This window comes from Pelodiscus sinensis, chromosome 2 (genome assembly GCF_052426305.1).
Source record: "Pelodiscus sinensis isolate ZL-2025 chromosome 2, ASM5242630v1, whole genome shotgun sequence".
NCBI lineage: Eukaryota > Metazoa > Chordata > Testudines > Trionychidae > Pelodiscus > Pelodiscus sinensis.
Window position 1 is genome coordinate 215,065,884 of NC_143053.1, and position 26,675 is coordinate 215,092,558.

The 26,675-nt window shown below is 44.7% G+C and overlaps 2 protein-coding genes across 5 annotated transcripts in view; both read right to left on the reverse strand.

The window, feature by feature from the left end:
* The window catches only part of LOC102456845 (putative acyl-CoA dehydrogenase 6), a 118,988-nt gene extending 104,913 nt beyond the window's left edge, over nucleotides 1-14,075 (reverse strand). Inside the window, exon 1 of the mRNA XM_006114488.5 lies at nucleotides 13,854-14,075. Coding sequence (XP_006114550.4) covers nucleotides 13,854-14,060 — 207 coding nt within the window. The 5' untranslated portion in view covers nucleotides 14,061-14,075. The remainder of the gene's footprint in view (nucleotides 1-13,853) is intronic.
* Nucleotides 14,076-14,548: 473 nt separating this feature from the next.
* Nucleotides 14,549-26,668, reverse strand: LOC102456258 (guanine nucleotide-binding protein G(I)/G(S)/G(O) subunit gamma-11). 4 transcript variants are annotated; one of them, XM_006114487.5, is made up of 4 exons: nucleotides 26,544-26,668; nucleotides 20,108-20,216; nucleotides 19,885-19,983; nucleotides 14,549-15,005 (listed from the first exon to the last, which is right to left on the reverse strand). In XM_006114487.5, exons 3-4 carry the CDS (start codon nucleotides 19,978-19,980, stop codon nucleotides 14,880-14,882), a joined length of 222 nt encoding a protein of 73 aa, XP_006114549.1. In that variant the 5' UTR covers nucleotides 19,981-19,983; nucleotides 20,108-20,216; nucleotides 26,544-26,668; the 3' UTR covers nucleotides 14,549-14,879. The 4 variants fall into 4 exon arrangements, with proteins under 4 accessions (XP_006114549.1, XP_006114548.1, XP_014424733.1 ...); XM_006114486.5 differs by lacking the exon at nucleotides 26,544-26,668 and adding an exon at nucleotides 26,276-26,511; XM_014569247.4 differs by lacking the exon at nucleotides 26,544-26,668 and adding an exon at nucleotides 20,523-20,541.
* Nucleotides 26,669-26,675: the final 7 nt, after the last annotated feature.

The following is a 26,675-nucleotide window of genomic DNA, read 5'->3' on the forward strand; positions in this document are numbered from 1 at the left end:
TGCGTCTCCCTCCAGGCACGGGGACGCATACCCTGAGCAGCTGGCTGGGATGCTGTGCACACACCTCCCCCCTGAACCCAATTCCCTCCTTTCTCCTTCCCTCCCCTTCCCCAGACTAAAGCCAGGCCCCCCTCCCTCCCCCCACTCTACCGAATTCTAGGGTCCCAGAGCCGCCACTACAGCCGCATGTCTCCTCCCAGGTGCTGGGATGCGTGCGCTGAGCAGCCGGCATGCCATGCGGTCCCCCCAACCTAATCCCCCTCTCCTTCCCCAGAGCTAGCAACTCCCCTCCCCCACTAACCTTATGCCTAGGTCCCGGAGCTGGCGCTGGCGCCGTCACCGCCACACCTGGAGCCCCTGATTCTGTGTGCGACCCAGCCTGCATGTGCAGGATATGACACAGTACGCTGGGGGCCGTGAGCGGAATGGCATGGGAGATGAGCATGCATGAAGTTCACAGTGGCCTGGCTGTGAGAGCAGCTGACCTGAGCGGTTCTGGGTTCCGCCCCGTCAGGAGCTGCAATTTTTTTCTGTCCCATCAGGAGCCACAAGTTGGCCACCCCTGCTATAGGAGTTTCACTGGTTCATAATTAATCAGGCTGTTTAACTACCAAGAACATGTCATCACACAGATTCACCCTCTTCCCTGTCTCTCCATCACAGTAGTTCTCAAACTTTTTGGCCCTTGATCCACCTGGCTCCATGTAAATCTTTCCATGGACTACCAGTTGTGAATGGAAACTCACCATTAATTACATAATTACATCCAAACCATTTTGCTATTGCTGCAGTTAGGGAAAATGGTTTAATTTAAATTATTAAACAGATTAAGTGTTTTAACTTTCCCATGTTAGTTAATCAAACTTCATCTTAAATAAAGTAAAATGTTAATTTATGTCCAATACAAAAGGTTTCAATGTTTTCTTTACTTATGGCAGGGGGTGGGGAACCTTTTTGCATTGGGGGCCACCGATGCACTGAAAAAATCAGCTAGGAACCACAAGTGAGAAGCAAAAAAACTTCTCCCCAACACCCCCGCCCCACTGATGTGGCCCCCAACTGAGAAGCCTCGCTCCCCTGACTCTCCAGACCCATGGAGGGGGTTGAGACAAGGGGGACTAAAGTTCAAGGCTTTCCATAGGCCAGATTTACTTTTCTGGGGTTCCAGAGTTAGTGGATTATATGGACCCCTTTAGGCTCTGGGGTGGTAACAAAAATGAGGGGTTCAGTGTACAGGACAAGGCTGCCAGGGAGTGGGATAGGGATGGGGTGCAGGATTTGCGAGGGAGGTGGGATGCAGAAGGGGGAGAGGTTGTGAGGTCTGGTTGGAAGTAACCTGCTCAAGGTCATTCTTGGTAGCATCATTAGTGCCCACAAGGAGAAACAGGAAGGGGTAGCTGTCCAATGGCATGATTAGTCTCAGCAGATTCTCTGTCACATCCTGAATTCTAGTTCTTCTTGAATTTCCTGGTCTGAACAGCAGATGGATGCCTCTGTCCACATTAGGAAGAAGACACCAAACCATCACTATCTGTCTCATCCTCTTGAGAGTAGAGGTCATGGGACCCTTAAGACAATGCATCCCACATCTTCTGGATGATGAGGTCTCCTTCTGATCCCGTCCCTCAAATAACTCTTCCAAAGCATTCTCTGCTATAGTATCTGTGTCTTACCTCTACTCTGTTGGGAGTACATGAGTTCTCTTTCTTCTTCTGGAGGCTACATGCTGCCTATTTTCTTCCCTGCTCTGCACTGCCCTCTCTGATTCTTCAACATACTGTGCCTACAATACCAAACTCTGACTTCAATCTAGAAAGTCTTCATTTTCTCTGATGGAACACGGGATAGATACTTGGGCCTCTAGCTCTTTAATCTTTGGTTCCATGATGGAGACCAGCTTGTACTTTGTACAGACATAGTCACTTCTCTCCTCAGGGTGAAAGACAAACATGGCATACCCTTTGCAGACCACAACAGCTGATCACTCACTATCCATACCGTCTTCCTTCTTAGAGCCTTTTCAGATGTTGTAGTTACTGTTCACAGAAGCCTGAAAGGGAAAAAAATTCTGTGGGAACTCCCCCCAGGCAAACTCCCTTGGTTTGCTCACCTCTTTTCTCTGCTGGGACTGGGGAAGGTGTTTGAGTTGATTGCTCCCAGCAGTGGGTGACTAGAGGCAATCAGCCCCCATGGCTAGTGCACGGGCTAGCCATCAGCACCCTGGGAACTCAAGAGCTGCTAAGTTTTAGTCAGAGGTGTTTAGTCATGGGCTGTGAGATTTTGTTTATTGCCCTTGACCTGACCATGAGTTTTACTAAAAATACTCAGAAATAAATCTTAGCCTTACTCATCGTCTTATTTTCTTCTAGGTGCTTACAAATGGATTGATTGATTATTCATTAAATTTAGTGCCTGGAAAGATAATGTAAGATGACTAGTTATAATTCCCTGAGTTGTCCTTAGATCCAATCTTTTACCTTTTCTAGTCCTCAGCTATGTTTCCTGACCTCCTTTAGTTCTGAGAGATAACTGCTAATGGCCCAGAGATCTCGTCAGTTAGTTCCCCTACATATTTAACTCTTAACTTGTTCTTTTCTTGTTTTAACTGGGGACGCTACACCAATTATTAAAGAATGTACCATACTGAAGATGGATCTGACTGTGGTACTTGGATTAATCAGCCTCTGAAAACAGAAAAACATCTGGGAGGAAAGACGTCCTGATAAAAACAATTATCATACATTCCCAAACAAAAACTGCTCAAAACAGAAGCAAGCATTAATGTTATATTTTCTGACACAGTGTTGCAAGAATCTAAATAAACTGCAGTTACAGTCTCACGCACAGCTTTTTTGGACACAACTGTTAGATGTCAAAAGTTTGCCAGTATATGGTCTAGCTTAGTCAGATGTGGTAATAAAGACAAGCAACGTGATATAGCTAGCTACGTTTGAACCACAAATACACTTCTTGGGCCTAATCTCTTGTTTAGCTTCCCACTGATTTTAGCAGGAATCCTATTCTCCTGTGAACAACAGAAGTAATCTATTGCAGTGGTTCTCAAACTTTAGTGGCCCAAAGACCTCTGTTTTAATATTTTTCATGGACTCCCCCCGCCAAGCACACTTCCTGCTAAGCCCAAAGCCCCACCTCCATTCCACCTTTTCCTGCTGTTACTCCATCTCTTCCCCTCCTCTTTGCATCCGCTCCCCAAAGCACACCCTGTCCCTGCTCCTCCCACTTCCTCCCAGTGCCTCCTGGGTTATCAGCTATCAAACCATACAAACTGAAACACCCTCTCCCCAACCTCTGCCCCACCCCTTCCTCCATCTCTACTTGGAGGCCCTGTCCCACTCAATCCATTCCCCCTCCCTCCATTGCTCTCCCCCACGTTCACTGGGCTGAGGCAAAGAGTTGGGATGTGGGAAGGGGGGCAGTCTCTGGGTTGGGCCAAGGAGTTCAGAGTGTGGGAAGAGGCTCTGGGCTGAGCCTGGGGCAGGGAGTGGCAGTGCAGGAAGGTGTGAGGGGGTTCAGGCTCTGGGAGGGAGTTTGGACACAGGATGGGACTCATAACTGAGAAACATTGATCTAATTGTCATCTGAAGAAGTGGGCTGTTCCCACAAAAGCTCCTGATACCATCTATATCAGGGGTTTCCAAACTTTTTGACATGGGGACCAGTAAATCCATTCACAAGCTTTCAGAGGACCAGTAACATTCATTTGCATTAAGCAAATAACGAATATGCAAATACATTGGTTTGGGTCCTCCCAAAGCCCCCAGGGCCAGCTTTAGCAAAGCTTTTGATATGGCCACCCACAACATTTTTACCAGCAAGTTAAGGGAATATGGATTGGAAAAATGGACTGTAATTTAATAAAACCCTGCACCACCACATTGTGTATTGAAAAGGGGCTCATTTATTTTCAGAAAGCTGACACCATCTTTGGAATTTGTTATCCATATTCTCATTCCAGATGGTAAATGCACCAGGTTCTCTCCATTCTGACACATTGTAGTGCCTTTAAACCTCACTGTCAGCAGTGGGGATATTTAAAAGGCACTGCTTTTACATTTTTATTCAGGATCTGCGTGCGCCCTGAACTGTCCTGCTCCCCGCTGGCCGATTCTCTCCCCCCTCCCCTTCTCCTTCCGCCCTGAGCCAGCCCCGCTGTCCCCGCCAGCCGATTCTCTCCCAATCTCTCCTGGCAAGCCCTGCTGCCCCCACCAGCCCTGCTTCCGCCAGCCGGTTCCCCAGCCAGCCCCACGATCTCCCCCAGCCAGCCTCACTGCCCCTGCACTCCTGGCCAGCCCTGCTTCTGCCAGCCGGTTCCCCTCCCTCTCCCCCCCCCCGGGCAGCTCCATTGCCCCAACCCTGCTTCCCTGCAGCCCATATCCCAATCTCCCCTCCCCCCCCACAGCCAGCAATAAGAGCTCACCTGGTAAACCTCACTATGCCTCTGTCGGGAGCCTGAAACATACGGCTGCATCCGCCCAGCCCGGCTGAGGGCTTGAGGAACCCAGCGCTGCAGGGGCAGTCCGGGAGCCCGGAACACCCTGGCAGCCACACTGAGGCCCGGTATTTTTTTCTCCACATAGTTTGAGAAATGCTGATCTATATGTTTTACTAGTCTATAAAGTGCTACCGGACCAATTTTTGTTTCTTTAGTATATTCTGTACAGACTAACTCGGCTACCCACTGAAGCTATTGATCTAATACTTGGATATACAGTTGTAGTCATCTTAGATTTCTGTGCCATACTTTGAGACTGAGAGAAACGCAAGTCAGGAACCTGCTCACAAAGCTGTCATTGCCGTACTTTAGGTGCATGTTAATCATTTCAGTGTCAGATGACAGTGGTAACGTCAATTTGATAGTGACACAGAAAGAAATGTTCTCAAAGTCTTAATACATCATGCTGAAGCTTATTTTACGATTCCATTCTAATCATTGAATGAGTTTAAAAGTGAAAATAATTATTTTCTCTGGCCACACGCACAGTATATTGGATGACACTTTTGTTACACATGTGTAACAATACTCCCACTCCCAGCTCCAAGATCCACCACAAAAGTTTCCTTTCTATCACAGTATTGTATAGTATATTAATGTAAATCAACCAAGGATTTGCCTCCACAATACTTATATAATTTTGCAGTCAGAGAAAAGAGGAGAATGTGGAGCCCAGGATCTGTGGGTAATATTACAGGCTTTCTTTGTGAATGCTGGCTTCCATGCAGTTTGTGCAGGAGCTCTCTGCAAGACTGAACTTGCATAATGGGAGGGGCTCCCAGATTTTGTGCTCTGAACCTTTTCCCTCCTGCATTTCTAGTGAAAGGAAACAAGATTGTAGACTAATATACTTTTAAAGTATCAAGCTAGATCATTTACTTCCTAACTGATACATTCTCCTTTTAATAACTGAACATCCTTCCTCTAGTCTAAATAATATAATAATATTATTATAATAATATAATCTGTTATTCCAACAACTAGATAGCAACATGTCACCTTCTCAATTAATTAGTGGCTAAGCTATCAAAACTAGTGGCTAAGCTTATTCTTCAATGATATATTTGTAATATCAGAAGCACGATACACTTTCCTATGGACTTAGGGATTGTGATAAAAATAACTCAATCAACTTCATTCTAGTGGTTTCAATGGGAATTGAGGACTTGCTTCAGTACTTTGCAGAAGGTACTCAGCCTCTGAAAGGATCGTGCTCTCTAATATTTACTACCACGCTGAAAACTTTAAATGCTCTATATTTTACACTAAGGAAATGTGTCAAACTTAGATCAGAAGAGATCATCATGATCATCTCACTGGACCTCCTGCAAATTGCAAGCTACAAAATGTAAAACACCCTTCCCTTTATGATTTAAAGACTTTGTGTTACAGAGACTCTACTATTTACAGCTCTTTACAACAGGGATGTTAAAATGCATTTTATGAAAATTAACACCAGCTTCTGCCTGCACCCCACACTGCTGCCTCTGTATCACTGTATCAGAGGCAGCAGTGTGGGGAAGGGAGAGAGCTGCAAGTAACCATCAAGGTTAATCAATGAGCCCAGGCTCATTGGTTAACCATGTGCACGTTTACATTTTCATATCCCTAGTTTAAACCTGCAAGTGACCCAAGGCCCCTTATTTCAGAGCAGATGAAACCCCCCACAAGGCCTTTGCCACTCTGACCTGGAGGAAAATTCCTTTCTGACCCCAAATGGTCAGCTCAACCCTCAGCATTTCAGTAGAGACCTGTGAAAGAACTCTCTGTTGTAATTCAGAGCCTCCTAGTCTCCCATCACCAACCACTGGGTATATCTGCTACTAGCGGTTACAGATCAGCTACACACGACTGTAGAGTGTTTCATCGTGCCATCCCGGCCATGGACTTATCAAGCTCAGACTTGAAACCAGTTAGGTTTTTAGTCCCTATTACTCTCCTTGGACGGCTGCTACAAAATTTCACTTCTCTGATGGTTAGAAACCTTTTTCTTATTTAAAGCCTAAACTTGTTAAAATGACATGAGCAAATGGATATAAAGTTATTGTTCCAGATTTCACTGTTGTTGTGCTGGTATAATCAGAGAGTTTCAGGGTGCCAAATGTAGGTATAGCATGCTTTAGAATACACAGGGTCTTAAATTATGCTAAATAAAGAGTCATAAATAAGAATTGGTCACCACATTGATCTGTAGCTTTGCTATGGGTATATAAACCAGGACTGCAAAGAGTCCAGTATCCCAATTATAGCTTAACAGCAAGACTGTGATAAGCAACCAGGCCAGGTAGCATAAATTGGAAGCTGATTTGCACCAAAGGTGGGGGTCAAACACGTGTGGAGAATGGCATAGGTTCATGCCTCAGAGCCCTCACTTCCACAAGCAAGACAAAATAATAAAGATAAATGCTGAGTTCAGATCTGCAGATTAAGAACTTGTTTCCTCAGTCTCAGTTAAATTTGAGTACAATAAGGAAAAAAGGTATTTCTCAGATTTCCAAGAGGAAGGGTGGTGACCTAAAATGTAGTAAAGGAAACTACTCACATGACAATTTCAATATCCCTGCTAAAAACAGCTCCCTAGAATTACATGAGTCTCTTCCTCTTCATGCTCAAACAATAGGAAAAATCACAGATTATTTAAAAATATAACACTGTAGTAGATTAGAGAAAAAATGAATGGAAACAGTTTCTGGGTAATGGAATCCAAAATAATTATTTCTATAACTTCTCCTGTTGATGTCAGGATTTGTCTGCTCAGAAGAAACCTACATTTACTTAACTAAAGGAGTAATTTTAAACAAGTGCAAATAGCTATGTGGACACTCCTATTTAATGACTTATTGCAGTTTAGAGACTGTGCTACACTGAAAACTTGGCAGACATAGTGTCAGTGCTCAGGCGTGTGAAAAATCCACACGCCTGAATAACATATCTATGCTGAGCTAATCCCCACAGTAGACACTGCTAGGTCTATGGAAGATTAATTCCATCAACACAGTTACCATCTGTAAGAGAGATGGAGTTCCTCTGGTGAATGAAAAACCCTTTCCAGAGCTACACACTGTCTGTTATGTAGTTATGCCAGTTTAGCCACAACACAGTATATATACCACTGTTTACATGATCTAGCTTAAATCAGATGGGAACAAGAATGTCCACACAGGACAGTTTAAAAGAGGCTGTTCCCACTGGGCCCACCGCACTACAGGCAGGCAGGAGGCTGCTCCCACCTAGCTCACCACGACCAGGGTCCTGCCAGCCAGGCCCGCCATGGCCAGGGGGCTGTTCCCGCTAGCCCGGCCTTCCAGTTAACTGGTTACCCGGTGTGACGGGGCAGCATCGCCCCGCACTGCGAATCCCACCGAGCAGGCGTTGCTCGGCACCCAGGAGGAGGCAGCCCGGCGCTGCGCAGCGTGTTCGCATGCCGCACCAGGGCTGACAGAGCCGGCCGACACGTGCCGCCCAGAGCGCGGCGGCAGAAGCAGGGCTAGCGTGGGGGCGTTTCCCCGCCCGGAGAGCCACACGCGTCAGACGACCCGCGGCGGAGCCGGCTGGCCCCACCCCAGTTCAGGCCAATGATGTCATGGAGGACATAAGCGGCGGAACATTTAAAATGCCGCCGCCATGGCCAAAGGGGGAGGGGGGGAGAGAGAGGACGGGTAGCCGGGGTGGAAGCCCTGGGGGTGGCACCACGAGTCGGCACCCAGTGGTCTGGGGGAGGCCCCATCCGGCAGGCGGGACCAACCCCCTGGTTGGGGAGTAGAGCAGTGCCGGCAGCCTGTCGGCCAAAGGCAAGGTAAACCAGTAGGGCTGGTGTGTTACGGCAGGACGCCCCGTCAGCCGGACCGGAGCTAGACGGTTCCGCGTCCTTAGGGCCCTGGGCTGGGACCCGTGAGTGAGGGTGGGCCCGGGCCCCCCTTTCCCCTGCCCCAGAGCCGTGGGCAGAAGTCGAGGCTGGAAAGAACACCTCAACGACCCACAGCAAGGGTGCGCGGGTGGCAGTAAGGCTACTCCCCCCAGGGGGGAGGGTCAGCAGGTACCGGCGGGCGAGACTGGTACACCCAGTAAGCTTACCAGGTAACCAGTTAACCTTTTACATCCCTACTCCACAGTGAGGTAGGGCAGGGCTATTACCCCTATTTTACAGATGAAGGACTGAGGTACAAAGAAGCTATGTCACACAGGGGGTATATAGTATGAATGGAACCCAGGTCTCCCAAGTCCTATGCTAGTGCCCACTAGACCATTCTTCCTCTCTGTATTCAGTGATTTAATTTGTTCTACATTTTAGAGCTTCCAAGAATAATAGCTGGTGACATTTTCTACTATCTAAGAGCACATCTACACAGCAGGGCTAAAGGCGAATGAGCTACACAACTTGAGCTACATCAATAGCGTAGCTTGTATCAAAAGAGCTTATTTTGGCTTTTGGTGCTGTCTACACGTAAGGAAATTCGAGAAAGAGAACTCTTCCTCTGACTTCCCTTAGGCCTCGTAAAATGAGGGTAACAGGAGTCAGAATAAGAAGTCCTCAGCTCACCATTATTTTGACATTATGTTGAAATAACTGTTTGTAGTGTAGATCCGGTCTATGTTTAGACTACAACTTTTTTCAAGAAAGATATGTAAAATGTACTCCACAATTTGCGTACCTTTTTCGGCTTTTTTTTTTTTTTTTTTTTTTTCAGAAGAGTCTACACTGGGCCAAATTTTGTAAAAAAAACCTTCTTTTGGAAGATCCCTTCTTCCTCGTGGAACAAGGAAGACAGGGCTTCCGAAAGAACATGTCTGCTCTTCCACAAAAAAAAGCAGAAGAACAAACGCATTCTCTGGACTCAGTGGAGGGTTTTTTTGGATACCAGAAGTATCCTGAAAAAACCCTGCAGTCTAGCCATACCCACAGACTTCGTTATTTTGGAATAGCGTCATAACACTGCTGTGTAGACATAGCCTCTGGAGCAACTGTTTATCTAAGGTGTTTGTACACAAATGCAAGAAGCCTGGGAAACAAACAGGAAGAATTAGAAGCTCTGGCCCAGTCAAAGAACTATGATTTGATTGGAATAACAGAGACTTGGCGGGATGACTCACATGACTGGAGCACTGTCATGGAAGAGTATAAATTGTTCAGGAAGAACAGGTGGGAGAGAAAAGGAGGAGAAAATTTCACAGACAATCCAGGAAGTTTTTGGAGAATGTTGGGGATAAATTCTTGGTACAAGTGCTAAAGGAACTGTCCAGGGGCCGTGCGCATCTTGACCTGCTGCTCACAAACAGGGAGGAACTAGTAGGGGAAGTAGAGGTGGGTGACAACCTGGAAAGCAGTGATTCTGAGGTGGTAGATTTCAGATCCTGACCAAAGGAAGAAAGGAGAGTAGCAAAATACACACCCTGGACTTCAGAAGACCAGACTGTGTCTCCCTCAGAGAACTTATGAGCAGGATTCCCTGGGATGCTTACATGAAGGGGAAAGGAGGCCAGGAGAGCTGGCAGTATTTTAAAGAAGCCTTATTACAGGCACAGGAAGAAACCATCCCAATGTGCAGCAAGAAAAGCAAATATGGTAGGCGGCCAGCTTACCAGGGACATTCATGGTGAGCTTAAACACAAAAAGGAAGCTTACAAGAAGTGGAAACTTGGACAGATGACTAGGGAGGAGTATAAATATATTGCTCGAGAATGCAGGTGAGTATTCAGGAAGGCAAAAGCACAATTCGAATTGCAGCTGGCAAGGGACGCGAAGGGCAACAAGATTTCTACTGGCATGTTAGCAATAATAGGGTGATCAGAGAGAGTGTGGGGCCCTTACTGGATGAGGGAGGTAACCTAGTGACAGATGATGTGGGAATAGCTGAGGTACTCTATTTTTTCTTTGCCTCTGTCTTCACGGACAAGGTCAGCTCCCAGACAAATGCACCTGGCAATGCTATATGGGAAGGAAGTGGACAGTCCTTGGTGGGGAAAGAACAAGTTAGGAACTATTTAGAAAAGCTATATATACACAAATCCGTGGGCCTGGATTTAATGCATCTGAGGGTACTGACGGAGTTGGCAAATGTCATTGCAGAGTCGGCAAATGTCATTGCGGAGCCTTTGGCCATTATCTTTGAAAACTCGTGGAGATCAGGAGAGATCCCGGATGACTGGAAAAAGGCAAATGTAGTGCCCATCTTTAAAAAAGGGAAGAAGGACTATCCAGGGAACTACAGACCTGTCAGCCTTACCTCAGTCCCTGGAAAAATCATGGAGGGGAACCTCAAGGAATCCATTTTGAAGCACTTTGAAGAGGGGAAAGTGATCAGGAATAGTCAACATGGATTCACAAAGGGCAAGTCATGCCCTGACCAATCTGATTAGCTTCTATGATGAGGTAACTGGCTCTGTGGATATGGGAAAGTCAGTGGGTGTGATATACCTTGACTTTAACAAAGCTTTTGATATGGTCTCCCACAATATTCTTGCTAGCAAGTTAACGGAGTATGGATTGGAGAAATAGAGTGTAAAGATGGACAGAAAGCTGGCTAGACTGTCGGATCCAATGTGGAGCGATCAACAGCTCGATGTCAGGTTGGCGGTCAGTTTCTAGCGGAGTGCCCCAAGGATCTGTTCTTGGACTTGTATTGTTCAGTATCTTTATTAATGACCTGGATGAGGGGATGGATTGCACCCTCAGCAAGTTCGCAGATTACTCTAATCTAGGTGAAGAGGTAGATAAGCTGGACGACGGGGATAGGGTCCAGAGTGACCTGGACAGATTAGAGAATTGGGCCAAAAGAAATCTGATGAGGTTCAACAAGGACATGTGAACAGTCCGCACTTGGGACGGAAGAATCCCAAGCATTTTTACCGGCTGGGTAAAAGATAGGAAACAAAGGGTGGGAATAAATGGTGAGAAGGGAGAGAATTAAATAGTAGTGTACCAAGGGGGGCTCTACTAGGACCTGTGCTGTTCAACATATTCAGTGATGATCTGGGGAAAGGGGTAAACAGTGAGATGGTAAAATTTGTAGATAATACAGAATGTATTCAAGATAGTTAAGTCCAAAACATACTGGAAAGAGTTACAACGGAATTTTACAAAACAGGATGACTGGGCAACACAATGGCCAAAAAAAATCAATATTGATCAAGACAAAATAATGCAGATGGCAAAATATAATCCCAAATATATATACAAGCTGATGGGGTCTAAATTAGCTGAACCCATCAGTAGCGCGATCTTAAAGTCGCTGTGGATAGCTGTCTGAAAACATCTGCTATGTGTCTAGCAGCAATCTAAAAAACTAACAGAATATTGAGACACATTAGGAAAGTAGATAATTAGATAAGACAGAAAATATATTGCATTCATATAAATCAATGGTGCACACACATATTGAATACCAAGTGCAGATTTGGTCACTCACAGCTCAAAAACGATATATTGGATTTGGAAAAGATACAGGGAAGGGCAACATAATTTAGGGATGTGGAAGGTTAACTGGTTAATCTTAACGAGTGATACTTACGAGTTCCAGTTTACCAGTGGGGACTACAGCAGCTCCCTTCTCACTAAAGACAGAGGGTTGCTCCAGCCCCTCAGAGCAACCTCTGTCCATGACAGCCCTGGACATCCCACAAGCATGAGGGCCACAGGCAGGGACTGCTCCAACTAGGCTGAAGCAGCTTATGTCCACAGTGGGCCTGGGTGTCTCTGAGGCAGGGACTGCTCAGGCCGGACTAGGGTAATCCCTGCTGGGGGGGGGGGGAACCTCCAGCCCAGTGGCAGGTGAAGCCCTCCCACCTCCTCTTTAATCAGTTAAACAATATGTTTAGCCAGTTAAACAGGATTTTACATCCCTAATAGAAATTACTAATCAGGACTATGCAGCACTTTAAAGACTAACAACATGGTTTATTAGGTGATGAGCTTTCATGGGCCAGACCTAATAAAGCTCATCACCTAATAAACCATCTTGTTAGTCTTTAAAGTGCTGCATAGTCCTGTCTTTTGTTTCAGCTAGACCAGACTAACACGGCTACATCTCTAGAAATTACTAGTAGTTCTTTCCTCATATGGAATGTGTTCAGATTAAAAAGACTGGACCTTTTTAATTAGGAAAAGAGATGATTAAGGGGGTGATATTACAGAGGTCTATACATTCATGAAAGAAATGGAAGAAGGAAGTGTTATTCACTCCTTCACATAACACAAGAACTAGGAGTCAATGAAATTAACAGGCATCAGATTTAAAACAAAGAATTTCTTCACAGTCAAGCTGTGGGACTCTTTGCCAGAAGATATTGAGGAGGCCAAGATTATAAAAGGGTTCAAAAAAGAACTAGCTGAGTTCACATAGACTAGGTTCCTCAATTACTATTAGTCAATGTTGGCAAAGATTGAACACCATGTTCTGCATGGTCCTCGCCTCAGTTTGCCAGCAGTTGGCTATGGGTAATGAGATAAATCACTCAACAACTGCTTACTGTGTTCACTCCCTCTGAAGCACTTGTCATTAGCTACTGATAGAATACTGGGATAGATGGATCTTTGGTCTGACCCAGCATGGTAATTTCAATGTTCTTCTATAGAACCCAAATGTATCTGCTTCTGCTGTAACAGGCTAGCTCTCACTGCCCTCCCAGAGCTGAGATGGAGCCCAGGAGTTCTGATAGGGTCTCCTGCCATGTGGTTAGTAACATACATGGGAAGCAGGTATAAGTAGTGGGGGAAGGTAATGCCATCCCAAACTGCCAGGCATGGCCATGCCCACACTCCATCTGCAGACCATCCAGGCTTCACCTGTGCGGATTCTAGGGCAGAATGCCCTCCCTGTGCCCCAGGGAAGATGGGGAGGCACCCCTGGAGGGCTGGAGGCTTGCCCTAGCAGTGGGGGGCAGAGCCTCCAGCAGAAGGGGTAGGGCTGGAGGCTTCCATCCCACAGCCCTACATTCACCCACCGTCCATGCTAACAAAGTGAAGATATATAGTAAAATTCTAACCCTAATCATGCCCCCTAAGTGACTTGCCACAAGATGTCAGCTCACGTGGTGAGCGGAGCTGAGTGAGTCTAATATATACGTGTCTTTCTTTTATACCACCGGGCATTAGATACAGGGGCCTGCCAGCTGCTAAACTAGCTGCCCCAAAACTAAAGTTTGCAAGTTCCCACCTAGCCTCTGCAATCCCAGGGGAAGTTGTTTTCCTCTCCCTCCCCAACCAACATCTGGAATGCAGCCACTGGCAAGGCAGGCAGGCGGGGGACACAGCTGACGGAGGGGGCTGGAGAGGCGAGTCAGAGCCAGCTGGGGCCTCGCGATCACGGGTTCCCGCTGTAGGGAGCCGCCCCCGGGCTGGTACCTTTCGCAGAGACGCCCTCACGGCGTAATGCTCCCGCGTGTACAGCAAGTGGGCTCCTTCTCCCGAGGCTGCAGAGGCGCAGCTTGAGCTGCCGGGCCGAGCGGGGCCGCAGAGCACAGAGAGCCCCTGGCCCCAAGCCCCACGCGCCCGCAGGCCAAAGCAGCAGCGAGCCATGGCGAGGGCTGTACTAGAGGAAGCAACACACATGCGCAGTGGCCGCCGCCCAGCGCCTGCAGCGGGGGCCGCGGCCTGGGGGCGGGAGGCTGAGGCACAGCCGGGAGTCACCTGCGCTGCGCGTTCTGTTAGCGCCGCCCTTCCAGCTGTGCCCCAGTCGGGGAGCAACCCACAACGTGCCCCTCCCCCCGCAGCCTGCCAGCTGTTCCCTGCCAGGGAAGTTTATACGGCTGGGACAGGCGCTGCAAACTGCACCTGATTGCGGCGGGGACCCAGCTTGCTGCTCTGTGCCTTTGAATTTGGGGGGTGAAAGATGTTCCTCTTCCTTTTTGGTGCAGCGTGGCTCAATTTTAAACAATCCACTTGTTCGGCCTTCACTTGGCCCCGAAGCAGTTTTTGCTCTCGGGTGCGAAAGGAGCTGGGTAGTTCAGGGTGTGCCCCACGCATTCAACGCACATGCAAACTTGTGACAAGGTTTTTTGCATAGCTTTTTCTAGACTAGAGTAACACCAAAGGCTTGGTACATGCCAGAGTTTTTATTTAAACGAGTTAGTAAACGCAAGAGCCAAGGAACAACTTGCTAAACAGTCACTACAAGCAAGTGTCCATTGGTACATTAAGCAAGAATCCCCTCTGGGGCATAATATTTAGAACACAACGTATTATCAAGTAGTGAGATATCAGATCATATAAAATTATAAAGAAATTAACAGGATTCTCGTTCTATTTTCATGTAAGGTTGCTTTTAATCCATTGACAGTACTTGTTCAACAAGGACCCATGGAACTAAGGACAAACTAGTTATTGACTAAAGGTAACATAAGTATGTTCCACTTGCAGGAGATTTTTCTTTCATGCAATGACACAGCCTCCTTTCTCTTTAAAAGGGTTCCTGTCTTCTGGAATACCCTTGACCAAAGGATCCTCTCCAGATCGTTCTTCAATGTAATTTTTTATATCTTCAGAACATTTTGACACCTTAAATAAGAAAAGAAATAAGTTTCTATTTGATACATAGCAATCACATTTCCCTTTAGAAAAGTCATTTTAGTTGACTTCAGAATATTCTTTTTCTCTTTCTTCTATTTGCATTATATGTAAAGGGCCTGATGCTGCAAGTGATCTACTACAACTGAAGGTATGTTAAAAGTCAAGTTTCTGTTCTTTCTTTTCCCATTACTGTTTTGTAAATTGTATTTTTTCTTCTGAACCAGTCAATAAATGGTTTATTTGGTCTGCTGTTTGTTCCCCTCTCAAGAACGCATTTCATATTTATGGGCAAGACAATGAAAAATCAACAGTGACTAGTAATTCTGGATGTGGCAATACTTTGGAGTCCAACTTTCCTAAAATACAAGCACCCTCTTTCTGAAAGTCAGGCTTCTTAAAATGTCTCAAGCTGCACTCCAAAATCAGCACTCAACTTTGAAATTTTGTATTTTAAAAAATCTGCAAGCAACATCGCAAAAGTACATCCTGGATAGTTAACACATCACACATCCACATAAACTTCTGTGTAGAAGCATATATCTGCATTTAGTGGGAATTATGTACAGCCTGCAGTTATTGCACATAAAAGTCCTCCACTTATTCTAAAATTTAAAAACTAAAAACTATCAATGTAATTACATTAGAATCACACACAACTGATGTTGATTTGTATTGCAGAATGAGTAGAATTTGAATCCAAAGTCAATATAACATTTACATATTTTTCCAATCATTATATTATTTGTTATAACAAAAGCCAACAGTCACAGTGTAGTTCTACAATAACAAGCATGTTGAATGGAACAAAAAATTCAACAAGGAAGCACATTTCCTTTATCAGTTACAAAGGGTTGTTATAAACAGCAGTTAGTACAACCTCATAAAAATATGAAAAACACATTGACGTCATCCTTTCAAGCATACAGTGGTTCTCCAATAGACACTTATTTGCAGCAACACCTTGTAAGAGCAACTGCTTCTTACAAGCAACATTTCCTCTGGGAATGCTTTTCCTATTGTGAATTGTCAACACTCCGTATAATAGCAACAACTGCTTAGAAGCAACATAGCAAAAGGACACCGAAATGTGGCTACTAATGAGTGTCTACCATAATATTCATGGGACTGTATTCTCCTGACCAATTTAGAGAGCCACAGAACTGGGGAAACTAGAGAAATGTCTGTCTGTATTTACCCAAAGGACTTGAAACCCTACAGAGAACAAGGGTACAATCTCCAGATCTCATGGGCAAATCCCACAGATTATGTAGATCCCCTTTGTTTATGCATTCCTTTCATGCCTGAGTGCCTCTTCTCTGGAGGGCATAGCTTCACCTATTCAAGCAACAGATTCTCCCTGATACATTAGATATCTGGAAAGTTTGCATTCTGAATAGAGCTGCTTCTTCCTAGCTCTTCCTCCTCCCACTTCCAACAGAGCCCTGCAGAGGCACAGTTAGGTGGAGTCCCCAGGAAGGAACTTCTATTGTTTTTGGAAAAGGGAAAACATAATACACTGCCTATTCTTTCCCATTTTAGTGGATGTGGGCACTTCCCCTGGCTTATTCACTGTGTTTTGCACAAACAAACAAACAAACCCTTCCAAATTAAGCATTTCATAGCACATGTTTCTCTTTTCAGAGGAGAGTCTCACAGGGGTAGCTGTATTAGTCTGTAACTTTAAAAACAACAAGTAGTCCTGTGGCACTTTAGGGTATGTCTACACTATGAGATAAGGCTGAATTAAAATACGCAACTTCAGCTACGTTAATTGTGTAGCTGAAGTCGTAGTAGCTTAATTCGACTTTTGGCGCTGTCCACACTGCAAGAAGTCAAAGGAAGAACACTCTCCCTTTAACTTCCCTTACTCCTCGTGTCAGCAGGACTACCAGCATCGACTGGAATGCCCTTCTCAGGTCGAATTGGTTGTCTTAACTAGACCTGCTAATTCAAACCCTGGAAGATTGACAGCGACAGCTTCGATCTTCTCTGTAGTGTAGATGTACCCTTAGAATCTAATAAAAACATATCATATTATGAGCTTTCATGGGCAAAATCCACTTCTTCAGATGAGCTTGAATGGAGAAAAAGGAAAGAAAACGAAGAAATAAACAACAAATGATAGGTGCATAGTCACTACTGGAAGATGTTCAGCTACTATGGTGATGGATGTAATATAGAAAGTTATATAATAGAAATAGAATGATGATGAGAGTAGACGCAGTAGATCAGGCCCAGCTGCCTACTTAAAATAGAGAGATTCTAATATATTATGGAAAGTTAAGCCATAATCAGTGAGGGTTTTTTTTGTAGTTGTTTGTTTGTTTTGCTTCTTACTTATGTGTGACCCCGAGTGATTTTTCTGTGGGTCAGTGGCCCCTGACCTTAAAAAGGTTTTCCACCCCTGCCTCAGGCCTTAAAAAAGAACCTAAAGTTTGCCACTGGCCAGTAAGTGTATCATATAAGATCTAATTATTCATAACTTACCCAGAGAGATTGTTTTAATGGAAATTTCCTTTTTATGTCATGTCAAAATGAAATAAAGGAGTTTTTTTTGCATTCAATTATAGTTAAAGGGACTTTGATAGGCATATATGCTATAGTCCATGAGAAGACTAGGGGATGTGGCTCTATACAAGATTCTCATTTCAAATAGTATGATTTATGTATATGGATAATGGGAAAAGATGGATAGGAAATAAAACACTGGAATGTATTACAGTGCAACCTAAATAAATAAAGATTGATGGTAATTTCCTATCTCCTAGAGCTGGAAGGGACCCAGGTCATCGAGTCCAGTCCCCTGCCTTCACAGCAGGACCAAGTACCATCCCTGACAAATTTTTGCCCTAACTGGCCTATACAAGGATTAGAACAACTCACAATCCTGGGTTTAGCAAGCCAATGCTCAAACCACTGAGCTATCTTTCCCCCAACCTACAAGGTACATTGGTAAAGGGGCACTTCCTGTGTTGACAATATGGAGATTCCTGACTCTGCCTTTTCCTAAATTTCTCAGACTTTTGGTTTATTTAAAATAATGTCATTTCTTTTTAAACAAACTAGATTATGTGCACCTTATGAAGTGTTTTTTAGTCACTTCAATGTTTTCTGAGGCTGAAATCATCCTGTGTTTATACATTGCACAGGATGTCCATATGTGCTTGCTTACATATTGCAAAGAACTGTGGATCCTATTAGAGCTTCTGGGATCTGTTATAATATAGAGTGCTATAATCAGTCTAATAACATCACTGATTTCTATTTCATGGGCTAAAATACAACCCTGACATCAATATTTTGTTTCCAAGCAAAGTTCCTGAACCTACAAGTTAAGCACCTGTAACTTTATTCACATGGATAGTCCCACTGACATGTGAGTAAAATTATACTGCTGCTTAAGTGGATGCAGGATCAGGATCCTTCTCCCACCCAAGTAAACAGGAGTTTCCTCAATGATTCTAATGGGAACAGGAGCACATACAAACCCTGTGGATTAAGAATGTTCATCTACAGAAAATGTGCATGGTAAAATACATCCCAGGTTGTTGAGTGCATGTTACTTCCCAAAATGAATTTCCTAAAGCAACAAGAACAAAACACCTTTAACCTCTTGAATCAGTCCTTAGGGACCACAGATCTACAACAGCAGTTTTCCGTTGTCTTTCTGTGGACCACTGTACAATAGAAAGAGACTTTGGTGAATTCCTCCCAGCCTCTGAGGAAGTTCTGTGTCTGGCCTGGTAGCCCTGCCAGCCGCTGGAAAAAAAACTCTGAAGACCAGTCTGTGAACCACTGGCTTAAACTGGTTTGGTTTTAACTAGCAAGGCTGTATTGAATGACAGGACTTTGTTTCTAGAAGCCAGCAAAATCATCTTGTGTTGTAGAACATCTCCAAAATTTTCCTGTCAAATGAGGGGGGGGGGGGGGGGAATATCCCATGGGTGAGGTCACGTATTCCAGTGTTCAGCCTAGAGTGGGTATTTTATCCCACAGTTTAATATTCTGAATGGCTCCTTGTTTTCTTTTCCTCTGTAGAGGGCAGTTCAGCTGCCTTGTGCCAACCGCACCACACCCAGTCTCGCTGAGCCCTGGGGTTTTAGCAGCAGAGAATGCCGAATTTAGCGCTACCACCCTATGGTTAGCCTGTTAATATGTTTTCCTCCTTTCCCTCCTACAATTATAGGGACATTTACTCAGGCTGTATCACTCACATTTACCCTCCTCCATAAGTCTGGATCCTCCTTTTATGCCATTAGCACTGGCTCCGATTTCGGTGACGGAGCGTAGCAGGCGCAAAGTCATAAGAAACTTAAAACGACGTGAGCAGAAACGACTCTAAACCTCACTAAAACTTATTGGGCGTTACGTATGTTTTAAAGAGATCGCGGCTCCCACGTCTGTTCCATCCCTTCTGGTGTTGGGACAGATTTCAATCCCCACCTCCTCCTTTGGCAAGAAGAGGAGAGAGCTGGAGGGGGGGGGGGGGGTATATGAAATCCTGCCCCCCGACTGAGATCGCGCTTCTGTGCTTTTTCCCCTCCTCCCCTCCCCCCAATCAGTGAGGAACCATTGCTAGGAGGCGAAATTAACAAGGGCATGTAACCGCGCAGGCACCTAGCTGCGTGTCTCAATTCACTCCCGCAGAGCGAGCGAGCGAGCGAGCGCTTGAGTGCGCGTGAAAACGCGGCGCCCCGCTGAGGGGCTCTTGTAGGCAGGGGCTGCCAAGAAGCAGAGTAACTCGCTCCAACGGGCGCCCCCCCGAGAGCCGAAGATCTCATTCCCGCCCCAGCCTCTCCTCCTCCCCGATCTGCCTCTCGGGGCGATGGGGGGGGGGGGGGGGGAGAGGCAGCCTGGGGGAACTCACCGGTTGTCTTTCCAACTTCACTTCTTTCCGGAGCTGCTCCACTTCCATTTTCAGTTTATCCTTTTCGCTCAGATCCTCTATATTGATCGCTGGCATTTTCTGGTTGGGAAAGGGGGACAGTTACTTCCCGGAGGAGATGCTGGGACCGAGCGGTTCCCGACAGAGTAACCCCGTAGCCGCCCTCCCCTACACACACGCGCCCCACTCCGAGGGCATGACTTACTGTTGTGCCGGGAGAAGTTGGCCCGATTCTCTGTAGTGGCAACTTCCTCTCCAACAAACTCCCTCGTGCACCTTCCCCAGACTACTCCAGCTATTCACTCCAGCGACTCCTGGGTATTAAATCGGCAGCATAAGCGTCCTAAGCGGATCAAGCCCAGCAGTCTGACCCCCACCCTTCCACCCTGACCGAGGGGACGTTTACACTAGGCACTGCACATGTGTGCAGGAATACACGACGATTTACTTTTCCCTCCCCTTCCCTCCATTCAAACCTTCAGTCCTCTCCTGTACTGTGTAAATAGGTACCAATTCTTGACCGGCCAGTAACGGAAGGGGGGGGGGATATCTGGTATCATTGATTTAATCCACTGAAGTCCCTGGGTATTTAATGTGGTATTAGCACAGAGTTTAGACACCTAGGCGCAGTATCGCCGGGGCACCACAGAACAAGGCGCGGAAGTGAGTAGGGCTGACTGTTCTGGGAAAAAGCTAGAGGGGAAAGGATGTGTGTGCTGAATACTTTCTCTCCAAGGAAGAAGCCAGACGCATTTAGAACACACGTCGTTTGAGAGGAAGCAGATTTTCTAAAGAAATGTCCGGTCTTGTTGTGTGCCAGATTGAGGGCGAAACCGAATTACAAGGCCGGTTGAGAAACGTGGAGGAGTTCGGGAAGGGGAGAGATTAAAGACAATTATATAGACTCTATATAGCAGTGTCGCAGCCAGAGTGATCCTGGTTCACAGAGGTCTGGAAAAGAACCACGAAATTCGCTTTGAAATTGTGTCTTCCGCTTGTAAATTTAAAACAGTCTGTAAACATTTAGCACTCCTGGGTCCGCTGAGTTTATGCCGTCTGCCAGGAAAGGTTGGACTCTGTGGGGAGAGCTGCGTGGTGTGACTCCAGTTAACGAAGGGGGATGTTTTGCAATCTTGCCCTCCCCTTCTTCTGCACTCCTGCCTTCTTTCTCTGTTCCCCCGTTTCCCTTCCAAGCATTCCACTCCTAGGAAGGAGTACTGCAGAAAGGGATCTAGGGGTTATAGTGGACCACAAGCTAAATATGAGTCAACTGTGTGATGCTGTTGCAAAAAAAGCAAACATGAGTCTGGGATGCATTAACAGGTGTGTTGTGAGCAAGACAGGAGACGTCATTATTCCGCTTTACTCTGCGCCGGTTAGACCTCAGTTGGAGTATTGTGTCCAGTTCTGGGCTCCACATTTCAAGAAAAAATGTGGAGAAATTGGAGAGGGTCCAGAGAAGAGCAACAAGAATGATTAAAGGTCTAGAGAACATGACCTATGAGGGAAGGCTGAAGGAATTGGGTTTGTTTAGTTTAGAAAAGAGATGATTGAGGGGGGACATGATAGCAGTTTTCAGGTATCTAAAAGCGTGTCATAAGGAGCAGGGAGAAAACTTGTTCTTCCTGGCCTCTGAGGATAGAACAAGAAGCAATGAGCTTAAACTACAGCAAGGGAGGTATAGGTTAGACAATAGGAAAAAGTTCCTCACTTTCAGGGTGGTTAAAACTAGAATAAATTGCCCAGGGAGGTTGAAGAATCTCCATCTGTGAGATATTTAAGAGTAGGTTAGATAAATGTCTATCAGGGATGGTCTAGACAGTACTGGGTCCTACCATGAGGGTAGGGGACTGGACTCGATGACCTCTCGAGGTCCCTTCCAGTCCTAGTATTCTATGATTCTATGATTTTGCATAAACAGCACAATTGTGCAGACAAAAAGTGGGAGGACCTGATTCAATGCCTATGTATTTAAAAAAAATGTTGTTTGGAATGTGTTTGTAGCCCTGTTGTCCCAAGATTATTACTGTGATGAGGTGGGTTTAGTATTTGGATTGACTTCTGCTGGTAGGAGAAACAAGCTTTTGAACAGAGCTCTGCTGCACATCTTATTTCTAGTTAATTTCAAAATAGCTTATTTCGAAATTTGGCACCGACTCAACACAAAGCCAAATTTCAAAATAGAGTGTTATTCCAAAATGTCCCTTGCTCCTCATGGAACGAGGTTTACATGGATGTCAGAATAGTAAGCCCATTATATTTCAAAATAATGGAGTTGCTCAAATGACGCAGAATAGCTATAATGGAAGTATCCCAAAATAGCTCTTAGGTACCTCTACACTGCACAATTATTTCAGAATAAGCTATTCCAGAAGAAATACTCCGCAATACCTTATTTCGAAATAGCACATCTACACTACAGGGAATCCTGGAAATTAGTCCAAGGCAGGCTTCTCTAATGTGGATGTGCTACCTCAGTTTAGAGCCCCAGGAAGCACTGGGGAGTAATTACTCTGAATGGCTTGGGGGAGGAGCTATTTCAAAATAGCAGTGGAGCATCCACACTACTGCTATTCCGAAATAGCTACTTTGGAAGAGGCGTTATTCCTCGTTGAATGAGGTTTACAAATGCTGAAATAAGTTGCTCATTATTTTTAAATTATTTCAAAATTATTTCAAAATAATGGACTAGCTGTGTAGGAACTCACATAGTTATTTCAGAATAATGGATGTTGTTCTCAAATAAAGCTGCTGTGTAGACATATCCTCAGAAGGGAAATTGTGTCTTCTCTCCCTCCTAACTTTCACCATTTCTTACATTCACTAGCTATATCTTGTCTTGGGTGTAAACTGTCTCAGTGTTAAGTCTCAGAGGGGTAGTAGTATTAGTCTGTGTCTGTATAAACAATGAGGCAATTTAAATTCCTATGTCTACACTGCAGGCTTTTTGAACAAGAACTGTTTTGCGGAAGAGTTCTTGTTCAAAAAAATCTTTCACAAGGGTGCATCCACACTGCTATGTGCTTTTGTGCAAGAGCATCCATGGCAGTGTGGATGCTCTCTTGCACAAGAAAACTCTGATGGCCATTTTAACCATATGGGCTTCTTCCTCGAGAAATTAATATTGCCTGTCTACACTACCCTCTTGTGGAAGAGCTCTTGTGCAAGAGTGCTTATTCCTCATATGGAGAGGAATAACTCTTCCAGAAGAAGCCCTGTTTTCCAACGCTATACTGTAAACTTACTTGCACAAGAATGCGAATGCAGTGTAGACAGCCGGCAAGTTTTTGTGCAAGAACAACTGTTCTTGCACAAGAAGTGTGCAATGTAGACACAGCCTAACAGATTTATTTTAGCATAAGCTTTCATGGGTAAAAACCACTTCACCAGATATAGAGAGTGGAATGCATCTGATGAAGTGGGTTTGATCCAAAAAAGTCCAAATACATGTTAGTCTTTAAGGTGCCACAGGACTCCTCATTGTGTCTGTGTGTTTGATCAGTGTCTACTCTGTCACAATGGATCCTAGATCCTAATAGGGACCTCTGGGTGCTGTTGTAATACAATAACAATGCATTCATACAGCAGTGTCTCCTGCCACTGATTTAGGCTGCATTACTGTATCCTTAGGGTTACACATCTGACAGGTGATAAGTGATCACATGGAACCAGGAGAGCTCAGTATTGTGATGTCATGTGTGTATCCTTTTGTCTTCTCTCCACCCTTACTAGCTATATAACTCATATCAGCTCTCATAAAAAATTCAAGATCCTCTTGTGTCCTGCTGCTGAAATATTTTTTGAAAGCTTCTGTCTTCTCCTGCTTCGACCACTGGAACCTTCCCCACTCTGACCTACCTGATTTATACCTTGTTCACCCTCACTTTCCCCAGAATGTAGCTGCTAAAAACATTCCTCATCCCCCACTGTTCATTTCCTCATTTTCACCAGCTACCTACCTATTGCTTTTGGAATATCAAATTCAGACTTCTGGTTTTCACTCCTAGGCACTGTCTGGCACTGCTTCTGCTGTCTGTATCTTTGTACTTCTATTTCCTTGTCTTGCCACTGCACACTTTGTACCTAGCAAAGTTTCTGCTTACTTAACCTAGCCTTTTGAGTTATAGGTAAAAAGGATGTGCATTTGGGTCAGATTGGTAGAGGACTTTGTGAACAATTTCATAGTATCTTTACAGACATGTCAAATGTAAATCCTATTCAGGAAATCTATGATTCTTGCATTCTATCTTGCATTCTATCTTGCAAAATGACTTTGACAATGAAGGCAAATTCACTTTATGCACATGACTGGTTCTACTGATGTCATAAGAATACAAGAATGGTCATATTGGGTCAGATCAAAACTCCATATAGCCCAGTATCCTGTCTTCCGACAGCGACTAATGCCAGGTGCTCCAGAAGGAATGAACAGAATAGGTAATCATCAAGTGATCCTTCCCCTGTAGCCCATTTCCAGCTTCTAACAAACAGAAACTAGGTTTACCATACCTGCCCATCCTGGCTCATAGCTGCTGATGGGCCCATCCTCCATGAATGTATCTAGTTCTTTTTTGAGCCGTGTTATAGTCTTGGTCTTCACATCCTCTAGCAAAGAGTTCCACAGGTTGACTGTGCATAGTTTTAAACCTGCCTAATTTAATTTGGTAATCCCTAGTTCTTATGATATGAGAGAGAAAATAATATTTCCTTATATTCCATAGAATCCCACAAAACAGCAAGATTTCACTGCACCTGTGCATTTTATTACACAATACCCTAAGACAAAGACACATTTGCTATGGTGATTTTATTAGTCTCTTCTTTCTTAATAAGAACAGGTCTACATTTTGAATATATTGTCTTGATGAACAGAAAGTGCCGTTGACTAAATATAACACTGCACTGGGAAACTGATAGGATTACATTAAACATTGGTTTCTGTGTGTATGAGGGTGGAAGTGAGTGTATTCATTTTGCTGTTTATTTAAAATGTCAAGGTTTTTTTTCTTTTTCAATTCTAATCAAATATGACACTTTCTAAAGAACATCAGTCTAGTTCTATTTAAATCAGTTGAGACTTTGCTAATATTAGAAAAATAACATTTTGACTTTCCAAGAAATGGAAATGTAGGTTTGCACTACAGGGAGCCAAGTTTCATTACATCTAAAGCTACTAATAACCCTAACTAAAACCCAGGACATCTGTTATTAATAGTCTCAGTAGCAGGATTACTGAACATGAGAGTGTCCTTGTAGTAACAGCTCAGATTTATTTAGGTAGTTTGGTCTGTGTCACTAAATCATTCTTTTATCCCTTTGCAATCTGATTATAAATATGTGAACACAGATGGATAATAGAAATATCTTTGAGAAGTGGAGAGAGAAAGAGAGATCTATAAACTATGTGGTTTGTGGGTCAATATGAACAACTCCATGCGAGTTTTCTTCCCCTTTGCTTTTTTCCCCCCTTTCTGGAAAATTTCTTGTATAAGTGTTAGTGTGCATATCCTCTACTGCAGAAACGTTGTTTATTAGAATGTATCAAATGTGCCTCTTTTTAATTATTTGTATATATTTTATTTATACAGACTCTAGGTGTATATCACACTTTCCAAATTAAAAAAAAAGGAAGTCCCTGTTGATCCAAGGATCTAGCTATTGTAGATAGAGAGAGCACAGTAAGGATGCAGTAAAAAGGAATGAGGGCGAAGTTGGACAACAGAGGAAGATCAGGAGACAGTAAGATGGTCCAATGATTAATTGCCCTCATTGTATACAAATGCACCTCATATCTAGTCTTAATTTGTCTAGCTTCCACTTCCAGCCATTTGATCTTGTTAAGTATTTGTCTGCTAGCTTGAAGAGTCCTCTATTATCAAAATGCTGTTCCCTATGCTATGTAAGTACCCATGACCTGTGTTTAAGGCACCCTCCCAATTCTTTTTGTAAGTTAATATTTTGAGCCCCTGGCACGCAATGGCCTAACGGTCACCATGCATCAGCTTTTCCAGCAGCCACCAAATGTCCCTATTTCTAAACTTTTACTCAACTTTTCCTTGCGTAAAAAACGCAGCTGCCACACTCTTCCGTTGGGGCAGAAATAAACCGCTGTTGCTAGCATTACGTACAGTCACCACAACAGCACTTTCATCGGCTATGCCGCTTCAGCACCTTCAAATGCAACAATGACTAGGAAAGATCATCACCTATTAAACCATCTTGTTAGTCTTTAAAGTGCTACATAGTTTTTCCTTTTGTTTTAGCAAGATCAGACGGACAGGGCTACCTCTCTATTCCTAATACATCAAGAGAGAGCCACAAGCTGGAAAGGAAAGGGAAGAAGGGGGAGGAGGGCAATATCCTTTCATATTACCGTGATCAGCACGACAGGACAGGTCGGAAACCTTCCTCCCCCCACCAGGGGGTTAGATGGGACTATTGCAGGCGCGATTTATGAGCGATGTGCACAGGTGACACTGGGACAACGTCGCCTTCCATCACTGTTGAGGGAGTTTAATGCATCCCCCGCTCTCATGGATCCGTGATGAGCAGCTCTTAGCTCTCTCGAGCAATTGCAAAAGTTTTTCTATCGCCCCCTCAGTTCTCTCCCGGGTGGACAAACGGGCCTTCCCCGAACTTACTCCGGATCGGGAACTTCCCTGACCAAATGGAACCTGGCAGCGCTCCCCGTCGGTGTGTGAACAGGATTGAGGGGACGCTCCGGTTCGAATCGCCGCCCTGCAGATTCACAGGAGGCGTGGATCAGAGCGCGC

What these genes read in the sequence shown, in the direction of transcription:
- LOC102456258 (XM_006114487.5), bottom strand. Translation starts at nt 19,980, where the DNA reads ATGCCAGCGATCAATATAGAGGATCTGAGCGAAAAGGATAAACTGAAA. An exon ending in TGAAGTTGGAAAGACAACCG is followed by an intron (nt 15,006 to 19,884) that starts GTGAGTTCCCCC and finishes TTCTTATTTAAG; the next exon opens with GTGTCAAAATGTTCTGAAGA.